At 52.6% G+C, this 24769-nt stretch overlaps 1 protein-coding gene across 1 annotated transcript in view; it reads right to left on the bottom strand.

Annotated features, from left to right (window-relative positions):
• Positions 1-24769, bottom strand: part of GRIP2 (glutamate receptor interacting protein 2) — a 46915-nt gene that overhangs the window by 14832 nt on the left and 7314 nt on the right. The window contains exons 3-17 of the mRNA XM_088027145.1: positions 14606-14686; positions 14199-14334; positions 13210-13359; positions 12491-12576; positions 11912-11987; positions 10580-10725; positions 9344-9491; positions 9061-9230; positions 6795-6920; positions 6309-6458; positions 3518-3704; positions 2889-3034; positions 1997-2077; positions 743-809; positions 505-650 (exon numbers count right to left, since the gene is read on the bottom strand). Coding sequence (XP_087883271.1) covers positions 505-650; positions 743-809; positions 1997-2077; positions 2889-3034; positions 3518-3704; positions 6309-6458; positions 6795-6920; positions 9061-9230; positions 9344-9491; positions 10580-10725; positions 11912-11987; positions 12491-12576; positions 13210-13359; positions 14199-14334; positions 14606-14686 — 1896 coding nt within the window. The remainder of the gene's footprint in view (positions 1-504; positions 651-742; positions 810-1996; positions 2078-2888; positions 3035-3517; positions 3705-6308; positions 6459-6794; positions 6921-9060; positions 9231-9343; positions 9492-10579; positions 10726-11911; positions 11988-12490; positions 12577-13209; positions 13360-14198; positions 14335-14605; positions 14687-24769) is intronic.

Here is a 24769-nt window from a genome sequence, read left to right on the forward strand (position 1 = left end):
CAAGAGAGCAACCTTCCCAGGGGAGGAGTCGGCGGCTGCCCCTCTGAATAAGGGATTGGCTCTCCAGGGGCCACATGCCTCCCTTCTGCCTCACCAACCTGCATCATTTTTTCTTACCTTCTGTCCAGGTCACTCACTTCTGTCGCCTGTCTGGCCTCAGATATGTTAGAGTTGGCAGCCTTTACTTCTTCACTCACATCACCCACGCAGGACATACCCCCCCTGCGGCATTCCTGCCCCACCAACCCCTCTGCTCGCTGCTGCCCCCTGTGGGCCTCCTCTGCTAGGCATTGTGCCGCCCATGGAGGATCCAGGCAGCCCCAGAGACCAGGAGACATCCGAGCGCGGGGCTGCCTCCCTGCATTTGCTCATTCAAGGAGTCTCCGCCAGCAGCCCGCCACCCTCCCTCCTCGGCCAGAGGGAGCCCCAAATTGCAAGCTAGAACCCGCTGATCCCGTGGGGGGGGGGGGCAAGAGAGGCGGCAGGGCCGGGTGAGGGCCCTACCAGAGTTGTCCTCGTCCTTCCGGATCTTCAGCTTCACCAGGTCCTCGCACCGCCGCAGGATCTGCACGGCATCCTCCATGGGGCAGTCGTCCAGGCGGATGTTGTCGATGGCCAGCAGCTTGTCGCCTGGCTCGAGGGTACCGGTCCTGCAGGAGCAGGGGTGGGGGACACAAAGAGCCTGGCACATGTCACTCTCCGTGGACTGCTCCCCTTACCCTGTGCCCAGGGCCATCCCTACCTGTGTGCCACACTGCCCTTCTTGATGTCAGAGATGATCAGGGGCTCTCCTCGCTTCCTGCTGGTTGCTGGGGGGAAAGAAGCCAGGAATCCAACCTTTGATGGCCTCAGCCTCCAGGAGGGGGACTGGGAGGGCCCAGGAGTTGGGGCATGAATGCTGAGCCACATGCCCTGCTCCCACTGCTTCCTGCCTGGCGACCGTGAGCAAATCAGCCCCCCTTCTGCCTCACTTTCCCCACTGCAAAATGGGGATGGCGCCACAGAACTCATGGAACTGTCACGAAATTAAACTAGACAAGGCAAAACCTAACGTGGATCCCAGCACATAGTAGGTGCTCAATCCACATCAGCCCTTTGCCCTTCTGCTCAGCCCATCCCCCAGCAAACTGTGAGCCCCTTCAGGGGCTGTGTCTGGCTGGCAGTCCCACCTAGCACAGGGTGGGCCCCAGAACTAGGTGTGACCCATCCACAGTTGAGTCTTTCCTTCTCCCAGCTGCAGGGAGTGCTGGCTGAATGGTTCCCAGGGGGCTCCCTCTCTGGAAATTGCCTTTGGCAGAGAGAACGACCTCATCCAAGGTTGTACAGCTCCTGGGTGCGGCCTGGTCCACACAGTGGTGCAAAGGCCTGGCTCCCAGCCTCATTCGCGACAACTTCCAAAGCCTTCCCGGCCCTAGAGCTCTCCATGGGACTGACTGCATCACAACCAGCTTCTGCGTCCACCCAGTCCCACATCCCTCACCTGGCACAGGTGTTGATTCCAAGGGCCCTTCTCAGTAAACCGCCCCCCCCCGAATGTAACTTTGTCTAAGAAGCTCTTTCTGGGGGAATGTGACCTAAGACAATGGGTGTTACATGAGTAGCTACATTTTCTTGCAAAAAAAGTCCATCTGGGCTAATGGGTTTTCCCACTAGTGACCAGATGGTAGGAGACCTTTCTAGCCCACGTGGCATCTTTGCAGATAAGACGAGGGCACCCCTTCCAATTAGTCCACTGAGGAAATGAGGTAATAAAATGGTAAGTCTACCTCAGATGGGCACCCTTGTGTCATGTACAACTTGTGCAACTGTATCTGGCAGCCCTATCTGGAGTTTCCCGGGCTAGGAGCAGCTTCTCCCCTCCCAGACTGCTTAAACTCCCACCTCCGTTGACTGCGGAGTCTGGGGTAGGAAGGGGCTGCGCCAGGAGCATCCCCCTCCTCCAGGCTGGAGGTGTGGCTCGCTGGGGGCGGGGACTGGACAGCGGGGAGGGACTCACAGCCAATGGTGATGCCCAGCTCCACGCCTCGCCTCTTGGGCAGCTTCACGTGGAAGGTGCCGCTGCTCGGGATGACGGACTCTGCATGCAAACACACGTGGACGCGTGTGAGACCCAAGGGAGTAGATGCAGGGAGTCCCAGCTCCCCACCCATTCTAGGCCAGCTGGGAGAGAATGCGAAGTCACCATCCCGATTACCCTGCTTCTTCCACCTGACGGAGGAGGAAACTGAGGCATGGTGAGCTGACATCTGTCTCAGACAATCAATCCTATCAGAGCAGATTGGCGGCTGGCACCCAGACCCCATGATTGCCATCCAGGGGGTTCCCCAGAGCCAAACCCAACCCAGTTCGGACCCAGCAACAATTTACTGAACATCTACTATATTCCAGGCGTTAGCTGGGTGTTTCCACACGACTGATCTCATCTAACTCAAATGATATCCACTGAAGTAGAAGGACTCTATTCAGTATTTCACGGTTGGGGAAACTGAGGATGGGTGGTGGGCAGGAAAGTCCTGTCCAAAGTCACAGAATGTCCAAATCACAGGACCAGAGTTCTAACCTGAGTTTGTGTTTGGGGTTCTTTACCTAAGGCCTGCCGAGGGGCATGGAATATTTTCAGCCCCCCTCTGCCCTCCCTTAGTCCTGTTTTGGTGCAAAAATCCCTCATCAACCCTCAGGCTGGCGTGTGGGATTCCTGCCTCCCCGGCCAGGGCCTTCCCTGCCACCACTAGTGCTCAGGCACACACAGCAAACGCTCTGGCAGAGGGCCACCGGGCGGGGAGTGGGATGGGGCTGGAAGAGCATGTGCCCCAGGCAGGAGCAGGATAAAGAGAGGAGGGAGCACAGGGTCCCAAAGCCTGAGGAGGAGGGTAGGGACACTCACTCACCTGCCACGTCAAACTCGACCTCCAACACGACCTTGTGGGCCAGCGCCGCGTCCCGCAGCAGCTGGTTGGCTTCCTCCATCGTCCCGTCCTCGGTGGCAATCCCATTGATGGACAGGACCCGATCCCCGACCTGCAGCAGCCCACACCTAAATCCCGGGCAGCCCCGCAGAAAGAAGCAGCTCTGTTACCATCACGGCTATTCCTGGGGCACAGGAATGCCATGTGTGGGCAGGCCTGGGGGTCTGACTCACAGCTCGTAGAGCCTCAGGCAATTAACCCCGTGACTCTGGCTAAGGGAGTAAACTCGCTGGGCCTCGGTTTCTCTGTCTGTCTAAGGGAGATGATGCCGTGCCTTACGAGATGTGTGTATAGAGAACCCCGACTTCAGACAGACAGGGGTTCGAGTCCTGGGTCACTCATGAGCTGTGTGACCCTGGGCAAATGAATCAGCATCTCTGCACCTCGGTTTCCTCACCTGTAAAGTGGGGCTGATGATGGAGAGGATAGGATGGTTGGGTGAGAGACCCTCGTGAAGCCAGGCTTGGCATGTGACTCAGTTTCCCTGGCTGTCCGTGAGCCCCCTGAATTGGAGAGTGGCAGGCCCAGTGGGGTGGGGGCAGTTGGCTCACCTCTCTGCCGGGCTGTCGGGCTCGATGAAGCGCACGAGGGGCGGGGAGGACAGGGTCTCCGTGGCAAAGATGCCTCCCTGGAGCTGGAGGCCAAAGCCGCTGAGCGGGTCTCCGCAGAGCACGATCTCCGTGGTCTCCGTGTGCACGATTTGCCCCCCAGGCCCCACTGTGCTGGAGGCCAGTGACACTGCGGGACAGGCGGGCACGGCTTTCAGGTGGGCAGTCCCAGAGAGCCCTTCCTGCCAGCACCAACCCACGCCCAGGCCCAAGGACCTAGAGTCAGAGAGGCGAGTGGGTGGGAGCCCTGCCTCGCCCTGTGGCCGGCAGAGTCATAGTGCATTCTGAGCCGAGCTCTCCCCATCTGGCCCGCGGGTGAGTCCCACCCAGCAGGGCCGTGACAAGGATAAAGGAAGCCAGCTCCTGGGACTGCCACGTTGTAAACTGAGCTTCTGAGGGTTGTGCTGGTACGTGATGTTAGGTTTGTCGGAACGCTCTCGTAATACCACAGTACATAGTATGCTAATCTTGGTGACAATTTTATTGAGATACAATTTACCTATTTTTTTTAAAGACTTTATTTATTTACCTGAGAGAGAGAGAGAGAATGAGAGATAGAGAGCACAAGAGGGAAGAGGATGAGAGGGAGAAGCAGACTCCCTGCCGAGCAGGGAGCCCGATGTGGGACTCGATACCGGGACTCCAGGATCATGACCTGAGCCGAAGGCAGTTGTTTAACGAACTGAGCCACCCAGGCACCCGCAACTTACCTATTTTTAAAGTGTACACTTCAGTGGTTTTTTAGTGTATTAACAATGTTGGGCAACCATCAGCACAATCGACTGTAGAACACTTTCATCACCTCATAAAAGAAACCCAGGTCCCTTTAGCTATTGCCCCAAATCCTCCCATCTCTCCTGGCCCTAAGCCACCACTAACCTATCTGCTTCTGTGGAGATCTGCCTCTTCTGGGCAATTCCACATAAATGGAATCCTATAATCTGTGGCCTTTTGTGTCTGGCTTCTCTCACTAAGCATAATGTTTTCAAGGTTTATCCATATTGTAGCAGGTCTCTGGAATTCGTACCTTTTTACGGCCAAATAATATCCCATTATATGAATACACCACATTTTGTTTACGCATTCATCTCTTAATGGACATCTGGGTTGTTTCCACCTTTTGGCGAAAATGAATAATGCCGCTATGAATATTCATGTGTAAGTTTTTGGGTGAACATGACATATGTTTTCATTTCTCCTGGGTGTATACCTAGATATGGAATTGCTGGGTCATATGAAAACTTTCTATCTATTTGATATATTATGTTACTTAATGTATATTGTTTTACAGTCCATATATAAAATACATTTGTATTATTAACATGGACACTGGGTATCATTTATTAAATATGATTTATTATCATATTTAATTCTACTACTAATTATATTATACTATTGTATCTTTATTACTATTTTGTTATATTTATATTACACATTACAATACACATGATGTATTACACTGTTGCATATGTTGCATTATTATATTTATATTTATTATATTTTCACAGTTACATCCTTAAGAATGGTGCCTGCTACATAGAAGGTGTTCAAATTGTTCAATTAAATAATTATCATCAACAATAACAATGATAACATTTTATTAGTCGTCCATCCTAGGAAAAGGACAGATAAGTGGTCCCGAGCGCCCCCAGCCTCCACATGCCCCTGCCTATGAACAGCATTTCTGAATCTTTTCACCTACACACTCCCAGCTTTGGTGGTTGACAAAGGTGGTTGGTAAAGGCATATTTTACCTCTCATCTGACTCTGAAATGTTTCCCTTTCCACCTTGGCTTCCAGGAAGCTCATAACCATATTGCAGGTGCTGAGTGATTTGTACTCCTCGTTTCCCTCTTTGGGCTCAATTCCAAATGGCCCAGTTTGACCTCTCATCCTTCCTGGAGGCCTCTGCAGTTCACGTGGCAGGAGGCTGGATAGACTTTCTACATCAACAAAGGAAGGACTTTTCCCAGGAGACGTCAAAATTCTTGGCATTCTCGTGACTTTTGCTACCTCCACATTATCATTCACTACTATTTGTCTTTCCGTTTATTCACTTTTTTAAAATTCTTAAATACCCTCACCTCAAAAGGGAATTATAGACATAGTGATCATAAATAAAGAGAGATGCCCATAAACAAAAGGGAAGTAGAACTACATGTGTGTGTATATGTGTGTGTGTATATGAGTGTATGTGTACATACACACATGTACATATACACACTATATATATGATACATATATAATAAAAGGGAAAATTATTATAAACTATTACATCTGGATGGCTAGTCTCAGGCCTACACGTCTTTGTTTTAGGGGAAATTAAACATTGTCGGAGAAGTGGCACCGACAGAGCTACACCTCACTCAGACTTTCTCTCTGAATGGATCAGAGTGAATCACAGAATGAAAGAAAATTAAATGGAGTTACTATGAAAGCTTTATGCACATCTGAAAAGGTATCCTTTCCTGGAGACACTGTGTCATCACCTGATGGGAATTTTCCATAATCAAAATATAAGACTAAAAATGTACAAAGTGACTGACACCCCTCAGGTGCGTCCTTGTGCAGCGCACAACCTGCCCAACCATCCATGGAAGCCTGGTGGGCCACTCATGCTATTTAATGACCCTACACACACCTGGGACCCTGTCCCAAATACCCCCATCCTTTGGCAAATCTCTCAGCCATACAGGCAGCCCAAAGAGGAGGGAAGAGACCATGGCTTACTTACATGTGCTCTTGTGTTCCCTTCTTCGCTGCCTCCTCCGCCCCATTGTAGTCCGGGGGCTCATGGGGTGGGATCCACGGGGAAGGGTGCTGGGGTTGGTGCAGGGAAAGGCATGATTCATGGTCGGTGAGGAAAAGGGAGTCGAGGACAAGGCTGGGGAGATGAGAGCACAGCCCCGTGAACCCCAGAAGGATCCTCCGCCCTGCCACACAGTGGGTGCCAGGCAACCACCCCACGGAAGAGAGACACCGGGACGCCTTCCCCCTTTCACCCCAAACACTGGCTGTGTGACCTCAGACAGGTCTCCCCCGCTCTGGGCCTCAAAGACCGCAGGGTTTTCACAGACATGGTGAAACCCAGCTGCCAGGGATAGGGGCCCATCTCATCACTAATGTGCTAGGTAACGCTGGGCAGACCTCCCAATTTCTCAGAGTCTTGGTTTCCTCCCCTATGAAACATGCACAAGCCACAGTGAGGTGGACACATTACATCGGCTCTGGTCCTGGCCAGCAGGTGTGGCCCAGGTGGGTGGCCTGCAGTGGCCGGGCCGGGGGCTGTGACAGGAGAGCACGCAGGGGTCCCAGCGGTGGGGTTGATCACTCCTCTGCACCTTCACTGTGGCCCAAGGAAGAGGAGAGAGAAGTGCAGGCGTTAGAGACTGAGCGAGTCGGCTCTGCACGGCCCCCTGGAGCTACGCTGCCATCTGCGAGATGAAGTGAGGAAAGCAGGACCAGACAGCCTGAGTTTCCCCCAAGCCAAGCCAAGCCAGGCATTCAGATGCTGCTTGTGTGTCCCTGCCCACTATGTGCCAGGCACCGTGCTCAGTGCTCAGCCAAGCAGCAGCAGGGACGGGAGGGAAAGTAGCCCCGGCCTGAGACCCAGTGCATCAGCTTTGAGCAGTGCAGTTGGCAGAGGGCATCGGGCTCCTGCACCTTCAGGATCTGCAGCAGTGCTGTGGCCTGGGAAGCCTTGGCCATAGGGGCCAGGGGCCAAGCACCGGGGGCACTAGGGCTTGACCATTTCTGCACACACACCCCCGGCGGGGCTCTCGGGGGCAACCTATGCTCCAGGGCCCCTGTGGGGTTGGCCGAAGTTTGCTCAGGCCTGCGCTGCAGACAGGCTGCTCTGGCTTCCTCCCCGCCAAGCTTTCACACGGTTTCCGCCCAGATGAATTCTCTGAGCTCCTTCTCCATCATCCCCTTCCCACGGGACCCCAGAGATCCTGCCTCCCCCACCTGCCCCACCTGATCCTCCCAACCACCTGCCATGCAACACCTTCTCCCAGACTCCCCAGGTCTTGTCTTAGCTCTTCCTTCAGCTTCTGGGCTTTTGAGGGGTCCAGGCTGGTGCAGCGTATCCATGGACGGATGAGGGGCTTGGCCAGCCTGGGAGCCAGCTGCCTGGTCCCTGAAATAGGTCCCTTGGGCCCTCTGTGCCGCACTGTCATGATCTGTATAACGGGACTAAGAGAGTGGCTGCCTCCTCGGATAATGGGAAGGATCTGAGTGAGTTAAGATGTAGGATGTGCTTCGCCGAGCAGTGCCTGGCACCTAGCTGAGGCCCACTTGATGAGGGCCAGGAAGACTGTCACAGCCCTGTGCCCTCATAAGGCACTGTGCTTCTCTGAGCCTCAGTCGCCTCTGTCAAGTGGGATAACAGCAAAATCGCCCTCACAGACTTGTCACGAGGATGAAAAGAGATGACCCACGGGAAGCCCCAGCACTGAGCCCAGCCCACGGCAGGTGGGTTGTAAATGGTGTGAGAACGAGTCACTCTAGTTCAAGCCCCAAAGCCTCCTGTGGCAGGCCCCGGCTGTGGCCTGATGGGGCCTCTGCAGACCCCGGCAGAGATGCGAGTGCACAGAGCCACAGAGACGGACCATCCCCAAGGCCTGTCTCCCCACATTTTATTTGGGGGATATCTTTCTCTCCCAGATGATCAATTAGGCTTGCAAAGGATGGGGTGGGCTGACTCCATCCCTGCCCACACACAGTGTCCTGAGGGCTGGAATTCACAGCCTGACCACCCAGACCACAGTCCTGGGCTGTGCTCTGTCCTCTACCTCATTTGACCCCTCCCAAGTCTGTGCTCCCAGCTACAGATGAGGCAACTGAGGCTCAGAGGTGTAAAGCACCTGTTCAGCTGGAGCAGGGCTGGCATTTGTACCCAAAGCCCAAGGGTTTGGAACGTTGGATGCATTTCTAGGCTCTGAGTGGGCAGCTGCCTCCTTGTGAGCAGCCTGCCCTGGGTTTGGCTCTGCCCTCTGGTCTTTTAGATCACCGGCTTCCTCTGCTCTTGGACTGCCTAGCACCCAGCTCCCTGCTCCAATCTGGGGGACCTCAACTCCTCAAAAGGTAGTGGGGGGGGCCTTAGGCCCTCCTGATTCCCTGGCTGCCTCCTCTGGACCTGCTGAGGACCCTGGAGCTGACTCCCAGATCTAAGCTCTGAGCACAGAAGGACTGTCCTCTCCCTCGAGCTAGCCCTTATACTTCTATTAACTTAGCAAAGAGTGATGGCGCTAGGTTTGGGGCATCCACACCAGCAGACTGTCAACTCAACATTCAGGCTGTTCCTCTGCCCCACCTCCCCGCCCTCAGCTGCTGCACTTGACAATCTGAGCTTCCCAACAGGAATGGACATTTGTTCTAGTACATTTTAGCCTGCCCAGGACTTCGGTCCCAGGCCTCTGGGACCTCGTGCACCCCTCCCCATCAGCTGTCAGGTTTGGGTCCTGAGACCCTCCAAGGGGACCCACCTGCCTCTGAGGGCTTCAGGGGCCGCCGGCTTTGGGGTGCAGGCAGGATCTCCAGCCGTACTCTCTCCGCCACACTGGCCAGGAGCTTGGTGGCCTCAAGCAGCGAGCAGTGTTCCGTGCTGGTGCCGTCGATGGACAGGATGTGGTCTCCAGCATGCAGGGCCCCACTCCTGGCCAGGCGGGAGAGTGAAGGGGGAGGCTGGTCCGGCCAGAGGGAGCTCTGAGCCACCTCTCCCCCTGTATCCCTGCCCACTATGGTGGCGGCACTCAGTGTGTGCCTCACCTGTCCACCACGCTGGCCGGCTTGATGCGGTCAATGGTGATGACTGGCTTGTTCCGCTGGGAGCCAGTGGTGAGAGAGATCCCCAGGGCTGACCCAGGCGTCTTGGTTATCTCCACTACTAAGGGCCCCGAAGCATTGGCCACCGTATCTGGCACAAGGAAGGAAAGAAGGGTTTGAAATGCAAATACTGGGGCACCTGGGTGGCTCAGTCGTTAAGCGGCTGCCTTCGGCTCAGGTCATGATCCCGGAGTCCTGGGATCAAGTCCCACATCGGGCTCCCTGCTCTGTGGGAAGCCTGCTTCTCCCTCTTCCACTCCCCCTGCTTGTGTTCCTGCTCTTGCTGTCTGTCAAATAAATATATAAAAAATATTTAAAAAAAAAAAAAAAAGAAATGCAAATACTGAGCACTTGCCTCCCCAGCCTCACTCTGCTCTCTCAGTATTATCCTCACTGCTGGGGAGGGACTGTTGCACCCATTTTACAGATCAGAAAGCTGAGGCATGTGGAGGCAAAAGCCTTGTCCAAGTTGACACAAGTCCTCAGCAGCAGAGACGGGACAGGGATTCGGCTCTGAGGGACTCTGACCCCAGGGCTCTGCTGGACGACACTAACATGCTCACAGTTATGGAGAGCCTGCAGTTCGCCGGCCCCGAGCTGCATGTTCATTACCACCTTTCCGCACTCAGAAACCACACCCCCAGGAACCCACCCAGTGGCTTGAAAGCAAAACCTAGCTCCTTCTGCTCTTGCCCGCCCCCACCCCCCAACCCCTGCCACCAGGTCCACATGTCAGCAAATCAGACCCCATTGACTTTCATCATTTCCTGAATGCGACCCTTCTGTGCTTCCTCGGCAACCAGGCTGGTGGGGCCCCCATCACCTCTCTCTCCCCCAGCCTTTCCCTTCCCTCCCTGATTTTTTTTTTCCCCAACAGCACTTACTGCCATCTGACAGCCTCGGTAATTGATTTATTCTGTTTACTGTCCCTCTCTCCCCACCAGACGGTGAGCTCCATTAGAACTGAGATCTCGTCTGTATCGTTCTCACCTGGATCCCTGGGGCCTCCAACAGTCAACTGGCACATAGCGTTTATTGCCCAGAGAGTCTCAGAGAGGCTAGGTGACTGGCCCCAGGTCACACCGCCTTTGCAGTGGTGAGGATCTGTGCCCACTACCCCCTCCCTCAAGCCCTGGGTCTCGTCCTGCCCCAACCCAAGTCCTCGGGCCCCCCACTCACCCGGGATGGCCACATCGTATTCCACCTGGAAGAGCGCCTCGTGGCTGCACTGCCGCAGCGTGGCCAGGGCAGTGGCATGGCTGGCCCCGTGCAGCGGGAACCCGTCAACGCTGAGCAGCCTGTCCCCCACCTTCAAGGAACCCTCCCTGCAGGGAAGGGCCCGGTCAGCCAGCCCGGCCCCGGTCAGCCAGCCCGGCCCCGTGCAAGCACCAGCCACAGCCCTGGCGAGAGGCCGAGAGGCCGCTGGGAAAGGTGGGGTAGCAGGGGATGGAGAGGAGCAGGCAGTGGGTGAAGGAGGAAGGGGCGGCACAGTGAGGGAGCGCATGGGGAGGCTCTGCGGGAGCAGCTCAGTCAATGAAGCAGGGATGCAAAGAGCTCTGACATCTTCCACCCTGCTTGGTGCTTAATACAGTCAGAGCCCTGGCTCAACCCAAGAATGTCTGCGTGGGGATGCCCTGGGGACACTGGGGACTGCCAGCACCCAGAAAGGACAGCAGCCCTGCCAGGGCCACACAGCGTCAGGGGTGGGGCGGCCTGGAGGCTTCGCGCTGCCCATCTTGAGGTCCCTTCTCACTGCCCCCACTCTGGTTTCTCAGCAGCGAGTCTGGCCTGGTGACAGATGCGCCTGGGAACAAATTTGGCAGGGGCCCCCGGGAGAAGGGCCGAGCAGGGGTTCACCTCGGTTTGGGTCAAATCCCCACCCTGGAATGCTTGCTCCAACAGGTGGCCAAAGCTATTCTGGGAGGTTCTATGAATAGGCTCGTCACAGGGCCTCGTCCCAAGAACGGGTTTAGACTTCTGACAAGGCTGTTCCAGGCTTCTCTTAAAATGGCCAAGAATCTCCCACTGGGGAGATCAGGGGGTCGGGTGCTGGGAACTGGACATGTTCCTCTCCCACATTCTCTCCTTTTGGCCCAGCCCACTCAGCCCAGGCACCACCAGGCGGGATGGCACAGCCAGGACTCAGAGGCTGCAAGACAGAGGCCACGGTGGTGCCCCAAACCTCTCACAGTAACTCCTAGGAGCTGCAGTATCAGACCCATTCCACAGATGGGGGAAGAACAACATAACGCCAAGGCTTGCTTCCCTCCCCACCCCTGAGACAGTAGGATGTCAGGGAGGAAAGAGCTTGGGGTCTCTCTCATTTGGGATGGAGTCCTGGTTCCACCACCAATTCTGAGTGACTCTGGGGCAACAGGCGTCCTCTCTTTGGGCCTCAGTTTGCTCATCAGGAGAATGGGCACAATGGTTTCTGGTCTGCCTTCTTCTCAGGGGATCCGGGCATAGTCAGGGCAGGGAAAGGCTGTTTGGTTTCCTCTGGCTCAGGCTCACCTGTCAGCGGGGCCGCCAGGCCGGACGTAGGTCAGGACGAGCGGGCGGGTCTTGTGTACCTCTTCATGGGCACCCCCTGGACAGAATTCAACAGGAGGTGGCAGTCATCCACCCACTCTTTCCCTGATACCTAGAGCCCCTGACTCAGCCCTAAGCCGGCTTCCTTCATTAAATCTGTTTGAGGACCTGTCCTTGCTAGTCACAGGCCCTCTTATAAGATTCCAACTATAAATCCCCAGAGTGGGACAGAAAGTAGGGACATGACCGAAATCCTCTCTCTCTCTCTTAAATGGTTTGCTTCCCTTCCTATGATGCCATCCTATTTTCCTTTTTGCCCTGGTTCCGAGGCAGCTCTAAACTTTGTTCTCAATCTCACTCCCAGCAATCATGCACACTTCATTTCTTGGCAAATTTTTCCATTTAAACATTTGACTTAATGGTCCTCAGTCCTTTAAAGTCAGAAGCAAGAAGCTATCTATCTATTAATCTATCTATCCATATAAAGCAAAACAGAACACACATGGAATCGGCATTAGCCTCCTCCCACCCCTGACCCCAAGTGTGACTCTTAACACTGACCTCTGAGGACAAAGCCAAAGCTATTGCCCTCCTTGTACAGGGAGACGTCCACTGTCTTTGTGATGATCCCTGGGTTGTTCTCAGGGCTGGGGAGAAATGGAGGGCTCCTTTGAGTCCCTCAGTCACATCACCAAGCCACAGACATCCCCAAAGCTCATTCCGGGAGAGCTGGGTGACCAGTCACAGAGATTACAGGGAGGGTAAATCCCCCCACCCCCACCCATTTACAGGTAGGACAAATAAGACTTCAAGAGTTCTGCTGAACTCAGACTTGAGTCCATGGCTATGGGCTCAGGCCAGGGTTGAATTCTAGTTATTCAAATCTTAAGACTTTAGACCAACTTTGAAAATTCAGACCTAGGCCAAACCCTAGGCCACTGTGCTCAATGCAGCCTGGTAGGGTGGAGAGAGCGGTAGGACAGGGAACAATTTTTTTAGCCAACATTCCCCAAACCTTCCCCCCTTAAGGAAAAGCATCTGAGCACTAAATATACAAAATGACACTGGTTTATAAACAGGGCCCTGCCGCCTCCTGGTGACAGCATACTGCAATTGTAGGCAAAGTCCCTAGGTGCGGCTTAGATGTTTGTGGCCAATCCTCAGGTCCAACCCACCCAGGTCCCCAGCTGGCATGGACCCCACCACCCAGGTGCTGGTGGGGAGATGGCTGTGTCTACCCACGACTAAGGCAGTGGAGAAAGTTCCCCGTCCAAGGGCACCCACCGGGCGGGGGCAGCTCATACTCCACCTCCAGCACCACGCGCTCGCCCACATTCTTGAGCAGGGTGATGATCTCATCATGGCGGAGCCTGGTCAGATGGATCCCATTCACTGACCGAATATAGTCGCCCACGTTCAGCAGGTCACTCCTGGGAGCAAGGAGGCCAGAGCACATGCATGGTCACAAGTGCCGGCATCCACACCCTCTCTTCTGTTGAATCCTTTTGATTTCTGAATCCCCATTTTACTGATGGGGAAGCTGTGGCTCAGAGAGGTCAGACATCGTCCAGGGTCACACAGCGAGTTAGTAAGAGAGCGTGGGTTCTAACCTGGACCTGTCTGACACCCAGGCCTGGCATTTCCCCCTGCTGGGGTGTTACTCTCCTGATGAAGGCTCTGATCAGCCCCAGGGAGCTTGCAAGAGTGGCCAGATCATCTCCCCCTTTGCTAGTTCCTAAAGCACTCACCCTGGCTTCTGACTACTAATCTGTTCTGTTCCACTGGACACTTACCAGCGCCTGCCCTGAACGAGGCCCAGAGAGGCTAACCCCTAGGTCTCATGGAATTCATGGTCTAAGGGAGCCACATAGGAAAGATGGCAGGAAAATCCAGAGCAATGTGTCCAGAAGTGGCACCCAGGGCCGTGTGAGCAGAGCAGGGCAGCTGCCTCGCCCTGCCCAGAGGCAGTGTGGGTGGGGGTGCAGGGCAAATAGGAGTCTGCCAGTGGGGAACAGGCCTTCCGAGAAGGTAACTGCACATGCAAAGGTCTGGAGGGCCTGGCAAGAGCGGGATGCTGTGGCCGAGTCAGCCCCCTGAGTAAAGGGAAGAGAAGCTGGGGCCTAGAATTACAACCTCCACTGGAGGCTTCCCTCCAAGAAGCACTTGGGTGCTCCTAGAAACACCCACCTGATCGCTTTGCCTACAGCCCTGGTCCATTTTCCACTGGCCCCTGGCCCTTTCCTACTGCCCCGCCAAGCCCACTCCTCACCTGGCGGCGAGCCCCCCCGGTCTCAGGTTGGAGACCCTGGGCTTCCCATCCTTGTCGGTGCCACCTGAGATGGTTAGGCCCAGCGTGCTGCCTTCCTTCTTGATCAGCTCCACCATGGTGACCCCGCGGAACTCCTCTGTCAACAGATGGGGGGGTGAGCAGGCAGCATGGGGCAATTCCGGACCCCCAGCTCCAATACAACTGAGACCAACACTTGGTAAATGGGGCACCTGGCCACAAAATGCTGAGTAAGATCACCTCCCTTTTACACCAGAGGATTAGTGAAGTTAAGTGACTGGTCTAAGGTCACAGAGCAAGTTAGCAGCAAAGCCAATGCCGTCTGACCCCGACTCTGAGCTCTCCGTGCCTCCAGGACAGACAAGGAGGAAGGAGAGGAGGCTCCTTACCTGGAATGCTCTGTCTGCGGCATGCCAGGGCCATGTCTGTCCCTCCTGCATCCTTGCCTCCTTTGGAGTAAGGCCCATCGTCTGCAGGCAAGAAAGAGAAAAAGCCCCGAGTTGCACTTTCGTTTCAGTGCAGGAGAACGCTTTCAGCCTTGGGAATCTTCTGGTTGGTGGATGTGGCCTGGAAGAGGGGGTTCCTTCTGCCACCAGCTCCACCAGAGTCTCCGCTGGGGCATCCTCATGGCTCCTCCCCCTCCCCCCCCCCCCCCCCCCCCGCCGCCAGAGGCTCCATCTCTGCCCTTGGGCTGAATAACCTTCTGAACAGCGATGATATACAGGGAGCTTCACAGCTATTCTGTGGGTAACCATCTCCACAATGTAAGTATGGGCAGGATTATTCCACTGTACAGATAAAGGAGCTCAGGATCCCAGCGGGCTACTCAGGCCCCCAGGCACACAGCTGGGGAGTTGTTGTGCAATTTGAATTAGAATGCAGGTCTTCGGACTCCACCACCTGGGGCCGTGCTTGCACACCTGCTGGGACAGGCAGCTCTCACACACAGGTACCACCGCACATGTGAGACAGTGCCCACCGTGAGCAAACTCAATCTTGAACGGACCCAATTAGTGCTTCTTCTTGAGGACTGAACTTTAGGGTTTACAATTCATATTAACATACATTCTAGGCAGCCAGAGATAAGTCTGTCTCCTTTAGTTTTAATTCTAGAAAACACTCTCCTTTTATTTCCTTAAGTGTTGTTTCCTTCCCTCTCTTACGAAACGCTTAATGGATATTCCTTGAGACTTTGCATTTTTCTCTCCCACGACCCATCACCTCTCTCTTTCACATTTCCTACTTCTGTATCTCTCAGGGATGTCTCATCTGCAGTAACATCTGCCTTTTTATGTTTGGAGAAGTGTGTCATAGATTTCAAACATAAGGAAAATAGACTAGTACAACGCAGAGGTTCTCAAAGGAGGGTCCCTAGCCCAGCATCACCCAGGGAACTTGTCAGAAATGCAAATTCTCAGGCCCCACCTAGGACGGAGTAAATTAGAAACTTGGAGTGTGGGGTTCAGCAATCTGCAGGTGCGTATGTTTTAGTGTATTACCCTAACTTATATTTTCATCTATTTTTAAAATCTTATAGACATTAAAATTAATTCTTTGTGGTGTGCTTTTCTCTGGGTTTTGGGAAATGTGTCCTGACCACCACCACAGTCAGGATTTAGAACATTTCCATCGCCCCCAAAATTCTCCCTTGCTGCCCCTCTGTAAACAGTCCCTGCCTCACCCCCCGCCCCCAACTACCAATGGTCTGTTTTCTTTCTAAATAATTCTGGCTTCCCTAGAATGCCATAAAAATAGAATCATACAGTGTGTGGGCTTTGGAGTCTAGTTTCTTTCATTTAGCATCATCATTTGAGATTCACACATGTTTTTTCACGGATCAGTAGTCTGTTCCTCTTTATTGCTGACTGGTGTTCGATTGCAGGGATGATGTACTGTGTGCCTAGCCATTCACCTGCTGAAAGACATTTCCACTCTTTCCAGTTTGGGGTGATTTCATAGGAAGCCGTAATAAATATCTGCATACAAGTTTTTGTTTGAACATCACATTCCATTCCACCTAGGTCAATATCCAGGAATGGGATTCTGGGTCATATAGTAAGGATGAGGTTAACTTTGTAAAAAACTGCCCATCTGGTTTTCAAAGTGGCTACAACATAGAGGGGAGCACGTCCCCCAGTAATGGATGAATGCTTCACATTCTCACCAGCATTTGGCAATGTTAGTTGGGGTTTTTTGTGTTTTTTTTTTTTAATTCTAGACATTCTAATAGATATGTATAAGTTTCTTATTGTGGCTTTTTTAAAGATTTTTTTTTAAGATTTCATTTATTTATTCGACAGAGAGAGACAAAGCGAGGAAAGGAACACAAGCAGGGGGAGTGGGAGAGGGAGAAGCAGGCTTCCCGCGGAGCAGGGAGCCCGATGCGGGGCTCGATCCCAGGACCCTGAGATCATGACCCGAGCTGAAGGCAGACGCCTAATGAATAAGCCACCCAGGCGCCCCAAGATTTTATTTTTAAGTAAACTCTACACCCAACGTGGGGCTGGAGCTCACAACCCTGAGATCAAGAGTCACATGCTCTACTGACTAAGCCAGCCAGGCGTCCCTCTTACTGTGTTTTTAAATGTGCACTTGCCTAATGGCTAACGATGTCATATGCTTCTCCTTACTTGCCATCCATACATATCTTCATTGATGAAGTGTCTATCCAAAGTTTTTGTCCATTTTTAAGTTGGGTTGTTTTCTTGTTATCAAATTTTTATATATTCTGGACACAAGTCCTTTGTCAGATACAATAATCTGCGTTTGGCAAAGGTGACTCTATTCACACTGAAGGTTGAGAACCACTGGTATAATGAGTCCTATTTACCCAACATCTAGTTTTAACAATTATTAACACTGTCATATTTATTCCACATATTTTTATCTATGTTGAAATATTTTTTATTATATTATTTTTTAGAGATTTACTTATTTCCTAGAGAGAGTGTGTGTGTGTGTGTGTGTGTGTAACCAAGGGGGAGGGGCAGAAGGAGAGGGAGAGAGAGTCTCAAGCAGACTCTGAGCTAAGCACAGAGCCCAAAGCAGGGCTCCATCTCATGACTCTGAGATCATGACCTGAGTTGAAACAAAGAGTTGGTCGCTTAACCCACTGAGCCACTTAGGCTCCCCTCTATGTTGAAATACTTTAAAACAAACCCCAGACATGATAAAATTACACCTCTAAATATTTCAGTATGCATTAAAAAATAGGAACATATTTCTTATCCAACAAAAATACCATTATCACACCTTATAAAATTACAATGATTCCTTAATTATTAATTTAATACCCACTCCATATACAAATCTTCCCAATTCCAACGAGCTTTTAATTTCAACAAGTACATTTTTGGTTTTGGAAAGCTTTGTTTGGTCCTTTTGCTTATATTCTCATTCTGCTTTCATATGCTGTTCTGTCCTTTTCTATTGTGCCTTTTATGTCTCTAATAACTTTAAATCTTTTCAATGTTCATCTGTTACTCAGTCTTCTATTATCTCAGATTCTTGAGAGCTGTTTCTGCTGTCTGGGACATCTGATGACTCTCCCTCCCAGGGAACTATTTCCTCATGTGTTTGGTAAAGGTTAGACCTGTGAGCTCATCCTTAGTGGGGCTTTATCTGTGGGAATCTTATTCAGCCTGGTTGCGAGCAGGTCCCTCCAGGGTCCAGAGAGCATTTGCAATTTCTTCCCTTCAGTGCCTGCCAAGGCATCATTACCAACACCTTGGCTCAGGGATTCTGGAACCAGGGGCGTAGTGTGAATTACAACCTTTGACAGAAGCAAGGGACACATCTCAGGTCACAAATTCTCAAAGGAGACCACCCAAGACTTAGTTGAGACAGACATGCTCTCTCTTTGGTAGATGCACGGATATTTTCTTAAATCCCCACTTTCACTGAGAGTATATCTTTTTAAAGGTCCTGGTTTTCTGCTGGGGTGTGAGTTCCAACTGGAGAAAGTATAAGGGGCATCGTCTCCTGTATCCTTAAGCTATTAAAAACCCAAGCCCTTGGTTAGAGACCAGCTAACACCCTCATTCCTGCTACCACCCCAAAAGGGAAGCCTCAGCATCAGCCTACACTCATCCTACCATTTTTCGGTTTTCTCTTCGTTTTTTGATGAGAAATGTATAGAATTTATAGATCAATCTGTGGACAGGTGACATCTTTACAATACTGGGTCTTCCAATCAATAAACATGGTATATTCTTTCATTTATTTTTGTCTTCTTTAATCTCTGCCAAGAATATTATGTATTTTCATGGGCAAAGATCTTGTACATCTTTCTTTAAATATATTTCTAGATATTTGAAGTGTTTTTTTTAATAAAGATTTTATTTATTTATTTGACAGAGAGAGACACAGCGAGAGAGGGAACGCAAGCAGGGGGAGTGGGAGAGGGAGAAGCAGGCTCCCTGCAGAGCAGGAAGTCCGATGCAGGGCTGAGGGCTCGATCCCAGGACCCTGGGATCATGACCTGAGCCTGAAAGCAGACGCTTAACAACTGAGCCACCCAGGCACCCCGATATTTGAAGTGTTTTAATGTTTAATGTTTTAATGTTTAATGTTTAAATTAGATTTTCAAATTTAATTTTCTAATCACTTGTTGCTGGTATATAATGATACAGTTAATTTTGTATTCTGACCTTTAAAATCCCCATATTAATTCTGATCATTTATCTGTAGGTTCTTTAGGATTTTCTGTCATCTGTGAAAAATGACAATTTTATTTCTTACTTTCTAAACTTCATACTTTTTATTTTTGTTATTTGCCTTTTTGCACCAGCAAGACATCCAGTACAAAATTGATATAAGTGGTTATACAGACCAGGCTTATCTCCTCTCCAGCTCACCCTCTTCATTTCCTGTGAATTCATCTGTGCATCTCAAAGGAGTCTGAAGCTGGAAGGTTTCAGGTTACCTGCTCTGTGAGAATGCCAGAGCCCCTGCCTCCCCTCAGCACCTCCCTGTCTTAGGCACCATGCATATTCTGGATTCTTCTGAATGCCCTGACAGGTGAGGGAAAGGGGGCTCATGCGTCATGCACCCACCATCCACACTACCCCCTTCTATCTCGCTCACTTCTCACAGCGGCCCTGGGAGGAGGCAGATGCTACTACTTGACAGAGGAGAAAACTTGTGACTTGACTTCCACTTGACAGAGGAGAAAATTTGTGACTCAGAGGGGCAAAGTCCTTAGCCAAGGCAGCTTCTGCAAAAAGCCAGAACCCGACCCCAGGCCCTTTGCCCATGCCACCCCATGTTCCAGGCTCTCTGGACCAGGTTATTTTCTTTCACACTCCTTCTCCAGGCCCTTTCTCAGCACCGGACTGAGCTGAGCAAAGACGAGTGACAAACCATCAGGCTGGCAGGCTTTCCCGTGCTGCCCCAGGGGGCCACCCCTCCCAGCATCAGGTATGTTCCTTGGGCTTCCACAGCTTCCTTGGGCCTCACTTGAGCCTGCACACGGCCCCGCCTGCTCTGGAAGAACTCTCCAGCTGCCCTCATCCCTGCAGCTCTACCCTAGCCCAGTGTTAAGATGATGGGCTCAGGGTTCAGCCCAGCCCGAGGGCAGACCCTGGCTCAGCTATTCACCAGCTGTGGGAAGGCCACTCCTCTCCCCAAGCCTCTGGCGATGGCGAGACCTAACTCGCAGGACATATCTTCCTTCCTTGGTGGAGGCATGAGGAAGCAGGGCTGGAGAGGAATCAGTCCCAGCTAGGGGCAGAAGCTGAGTATCCCATCCCAGCCAGGCCCTTTTCGGGAGAGAGAGGATCAGATTGGGTTTCAGTGGGGGGTGGGGTCAGGCTGGGTCAAGGTCAGGGCTCAGCTTGAGGTCAGGGTCAGGGCTCAGTCAGAATCAGGGACAGGGTTCAAACTACAGCAGGTTTCTCGACCTCTGCACTATTGACTTCTTTTTTTGCTAGATAATTCCACGTCGTGGTGGGGAGGGGGGCTCTCTTCTGCATTGCAGGATGGTCAGCAGCATCCCTGCCCTCTAACTACTAGATGCCAGCAGCACCCCACCGCATCATGACAACCAAACATAAGTCCAGACATCGGCAAACATCCCCTAGGGGAGCAATATTGCTCCACCCGAACCCCCCCTTGACAATCACTGCTCTAGAGTCTGGGTGGGGCCCAGGCTGGGACTGGGTCGGGTTCAGCATGAGGTCAGGGTCATGGCCCAGCCAGGATCTCAGGAAGATGAGACCTTTCACCACCTGCAGCTCTAACCACTGAGAAACCACCCAGCTGCCCCAGCACTCTGCTTCTGCAGACCAAGGCTAGGATCCCTTTGCTTTCCAGAAGGTAGTTAATAACAAATCAGACAGCAGTTAAGCCCAGAATCATTTCCATGGCCCCTGGAGTTGGGGCCTCAGCAGCTTCGCTCACTAGCCACCACCCACCCCACCCCCCCGCCCCCGACTTCGTCCCGCAGGCCCTTTATTCACACCAGCCACCAATTCAGGCAACACGCCATTAAGTATAATGCCTCCCATTACGGTTCCCTAATTTGCACTTCATTTAGATTCAACAAGATGTTAGCTAATAAAATTAAAAAGACTGGGTTCTATCAGCTATCTGACAGTGAACATCTCTGGTATTTCATGTGGGCAATTCTGGAATTAAAATTTGTCTTATCCCCTGCAAATGAGATTCTGCCGCTGGAAAATCCCTCTCTCCTGGGCTGTCCTGGGAAGACCAGAGATAAGCTTGCTGGCTCCAGGTTTGAGGGGGGAGGGGGAAGATTATCTCCTAAGGAGAGGACAAGAAAGCAGAAGGTCAAGTTCACCAAATTCAGAGCAGTAGGATCCCAAAGAATGGAGCATGAAACAACAGTGAGTTAAACGTGGTGTTTTGAGCCCAGAAATTAAAAACAAAAGAATCCAGAAACCTAGAGTGAGGAAGAGTGGGATCCCCAAATGTGGGTCCCCAAAGGCTGCAGGATGTTGGCTCTGAAAGACAGGACCCATGTCCAGGGTGTCTCTGAGGTGTCCTCCACATTTGGCTTCCAGACTGCCTCTCCTCCCCGTCTACACCTCAATATTCAGATTTTGCTCCACGGAAGTGCACGGTGCCGAATTGGGCTGCAATGACTCCATTGGGTCAGAAGTGTCCGGTGTACTCATCTCAACACTGAGTGACCCCAACTCCCTCCTTTCTACAATTTGTTGCTGGCTTTGGGGGCAGGCTGTGAGCATCTCTTTTCCTGGCCATCAGGCAGGCTGACTGTGTGCTGCAAACCAGAATTCATACAACTGTGTGCAGACAAAGAGCCCGGGGCGGGGGGGGGGGGCAATAAATGGGGACTGGAGAGAGTTCTCTCTAGGGAAGGCACGTGCATTTTAGTGTGTGGCTTTGATGAGCTCTCTTGGAGAGTGAGGCCACTCAGGACAGCTAATTGCTAGATAAGAGGCTTCTGGATATCCAAGACCCCCTACCATATTCAGGAAGGCACCCTATGAGCAATTCTACCATGTTTGCTGATGCCTGTTCACCGACACTGCCCCACTTTCATGAACATCCCAGGGTGGGGGGAAACTGAGGCAGCATTCAAATCAAGAATCAAGGCAGGGCCGGAATTTCCACTTGGCTCTATGATTTGAGTCTCCATTTCTCCATCCATAAAATAGGGGTGTATCCCCTCCCATTGCAGGCTCCAGCCAGCCCAGGCTTGAGAATTTGAGGGAACTATTTTATTTATAGAAAACCCCATGGGGGTTCAGACCCCAGTCCTCCTCCCTCACAGAACCTGCTCGCTCTCTCCCGCTCTCTTTTTTGTTCTGGGACTTGGTAATTATATGCTTAGAGATGAAGGCTTTTCAAAAACATCTCTCCCACCAATTTTCAGCTGGAAACGTGCATAAAAACAGAGATATTTTTATCCGCATGTTTCTTTTTTCCCGTCTCCTCCTTCCAGCAATGGGCAATTATGAGCTTTTGCCTTCAGTCAATCCGTCCTGTAAGAACCCGCTTCCGAGGGAAATGCATTTCCACAGCGATGCCAGCCTGGCCCGGCAGATGCGGGCTGGCCCTTCGTCGGGGGAGCCGAAGGGAGCCAGGCAGTGCTGAGAACACAGGGTACACCTGGTCCCCCCGCCCCGCGCTGCAGCCAGGGGTGGGCAGCTGCCTTTCTTTTTTATTTTATTTCTCTTGAAAGCTTTGCTAATTTGCCTTCATTATCCCCGTCTCTCTTGGGCCCCAGGAAGCTATTGAGCTTTGACAAAGGGAAAAGGAAGTCTGCCCCTGGCCAGGCTGCCTTTGCCAGGATCCTGCCTCAGCAGGAGAGGGGCATGGGAGGGCAGGGCCTCAGACTCCGCAGTGACTTAGCCCAGCTCTCTGGGCCTCCAGGAGGCAGCATTCCGCATCTGGGGGCGGGGGGGGGGGGGGTGCTACTGAGAAAACGCAGGCCCAAAGACTCAACCTGAGGCGAAGAGGAAATGACTGCAGGGAGGGCCAGCCACCAGGAGGGCCAGCCCAGCCCCACACTGAGGAGGAAAAGGGGGCTCCTGGGTCCACCCTTCACAATTGTCCCCAGCGGCCCATGGCCGCCTCCGGGGGCAGCAGCTGCTTGCTGTGCCGGCACACCCCCAGGGGATCTGCCAGTCCCAGCTTGGTTGTTTGACCTCAGCAGGCACTGCGGGAAAAGGAAGGATGGACTTTGGATTTAGGCCAGCTTCAGATTCTGATTCTAAACCTTGCTGCCCACTGGCTAGGGATCCGGGACAAGTCACTTCTCTCTGAGCCTCAGGCTTCTCCTCTGCACAGTGCGAGGGCTCACCGCCTGGGGCGGTGTGAGGAATCAGTGGGATGATGGGGTATACACAGAAGCCATGAAACTCAGGAGTTCTCTCCCTGCCCCCATCGCTGACCTGGTTAGAAAGGTTTTCGTAGATTAATAATGGTAACAACTCCTGATTAAGCGCTGGGTGTTGTGCTAGGTGCTTCATAAGCACTGCCTCGTTTCATCCTCACTACCTTCTGCGATGGTATGATCATTATTCCCATTTTACAGAGGGGCAAACCGAGGCACACAGAGGTTAACTGACTTCCAATGGTAAGGAGCAGGGTCAAGATTTGAACCCAAGCCATGTTCTATGACCTTTAAAATGATTACCACTTTATCCTCACAATACTCCTGTGTAGTGGGTGCCATTATCATCCCCATGTGATAGATGAGGAAACGGAGGCACAGAGAGGTCCAGGGAACTTCCCAGCGTCACACAACTCCTAAGTGGCAGAGCCATGGGCCCCCTCCAGCCTCCTCCTCCCACGCCTCGACAGTCCTGGGGAGACTCCGCAGTCACACCTATGGCTCTGAGATCACTGCGCTCCAGGCAACAGCCCAGCTCCTTTGGGCACTGCCCACAGAAGGATGACCCTCAGGCCATTGCAGGCTAGACCAGGGCAGATAGCTGGATGGAGATACATCCGGTACAGGCTGACCTCGGAGTGACAGCCCCGATCCCTGATCCCCACAGCTGACAAGTCTCTCCAGAGGCTGGCCTCCCACGGAGAGAGAAGCAGGGAAAGATCAACTTGGCAACAGGATGACCCCTCCTTCTGTTCAATGCATGTTTTTAAGGGAAGCAAGAAATATACCAAGAGATTTTAAAAGTAGATGCCCGATTCACTTGCTGCCAAGGATTGAGAAAAAAGAACATGAAAAAGGAGCGCCAGGCCCACACTTTCCATGCACTAACTCATTTAACTCTGCCGAGAGCATCGGGAGAGAAGCTCGCCGACTTCCTCATTTTACAGATGCAGAGACTGAGGCCCAGAGAGGTCACTCAGCTGGTGAGCTGCAGAGGAAGGACTGGAGTCCAGATCTTTCTGGCCTCCCAGCAGGCCACATCCTTACCCCTCGGCTGTGCGCTCTCCCTCTAAACACAAGGCTAAGGGACCCTAAAGGAGTGGCACCAGGGAAGCCAGGGCCAGCCTCCAGGAGGCCCCAAGGTAGGACTCAGGCACCCAGAGGCTGGGCACAGCAGAGTACCAGGGGCCGTGGGCATGATCTAGAGAGCCTGCCAGTCCACTATCCCCCCTCCATGAGGTGTGTGGGACGCCTGGCACTGGGCCCTAAAGCCACGCTCAGGATGACATCCCTGCCATGGCCCTAGAGCCCACGGTGACCCCAACATCATGTGGGATGAGGGTGCAGGCTCGAGTCAGGCCTCGGCCTTCTGCCTCTTCTGGGCCGAGGCTCTCCTGTCTCACCCCGAAACCAGCAATATTGAGGAGCATGACCTTAAAACTGGGTCATCAATGGAACCGTTTTATTTCCTGATGGTGGCTGCCTGGGGCAGTAAAAAGATTCATTTCACTCTGTGAAGAATAAAAGCAAAAGTTCTCACCATAGTTGACAGTCCCTCGGCCTCCCTGACATCACCTCCTAACACTCTCCCCTTCGCCAGCTCCATTCCAGTTCCCTGGCCTTCCTACTGTTCCCCACACCAGACTTGTGCCCAGCCCAGGGCCTTTGCACTGACTATTCCCTCTGCCCAGAAAGCTCTTCCCCAGACATTCACAAACTCCCTCCCTCACGT

Source organism: Eumetopias jubatus, unplaced genomic scaffold (genome assembly GCF_037043125.1).
Source record: "Eumetopias jubatus isolate StellerSeaLion01/CBP00866 unplaced genomic scaffold, mEumJub1_p1.0 scaffold_1, whole genome shotgun sequence".
In the NCBI taxonomy this organism is placed as follows: domain Eukaryota; kingdom Metazoa; phylum Chordata; class Mammalia; order Carnivora; family Otariidae; genus Eumetopias; species Eumetopias jubatus.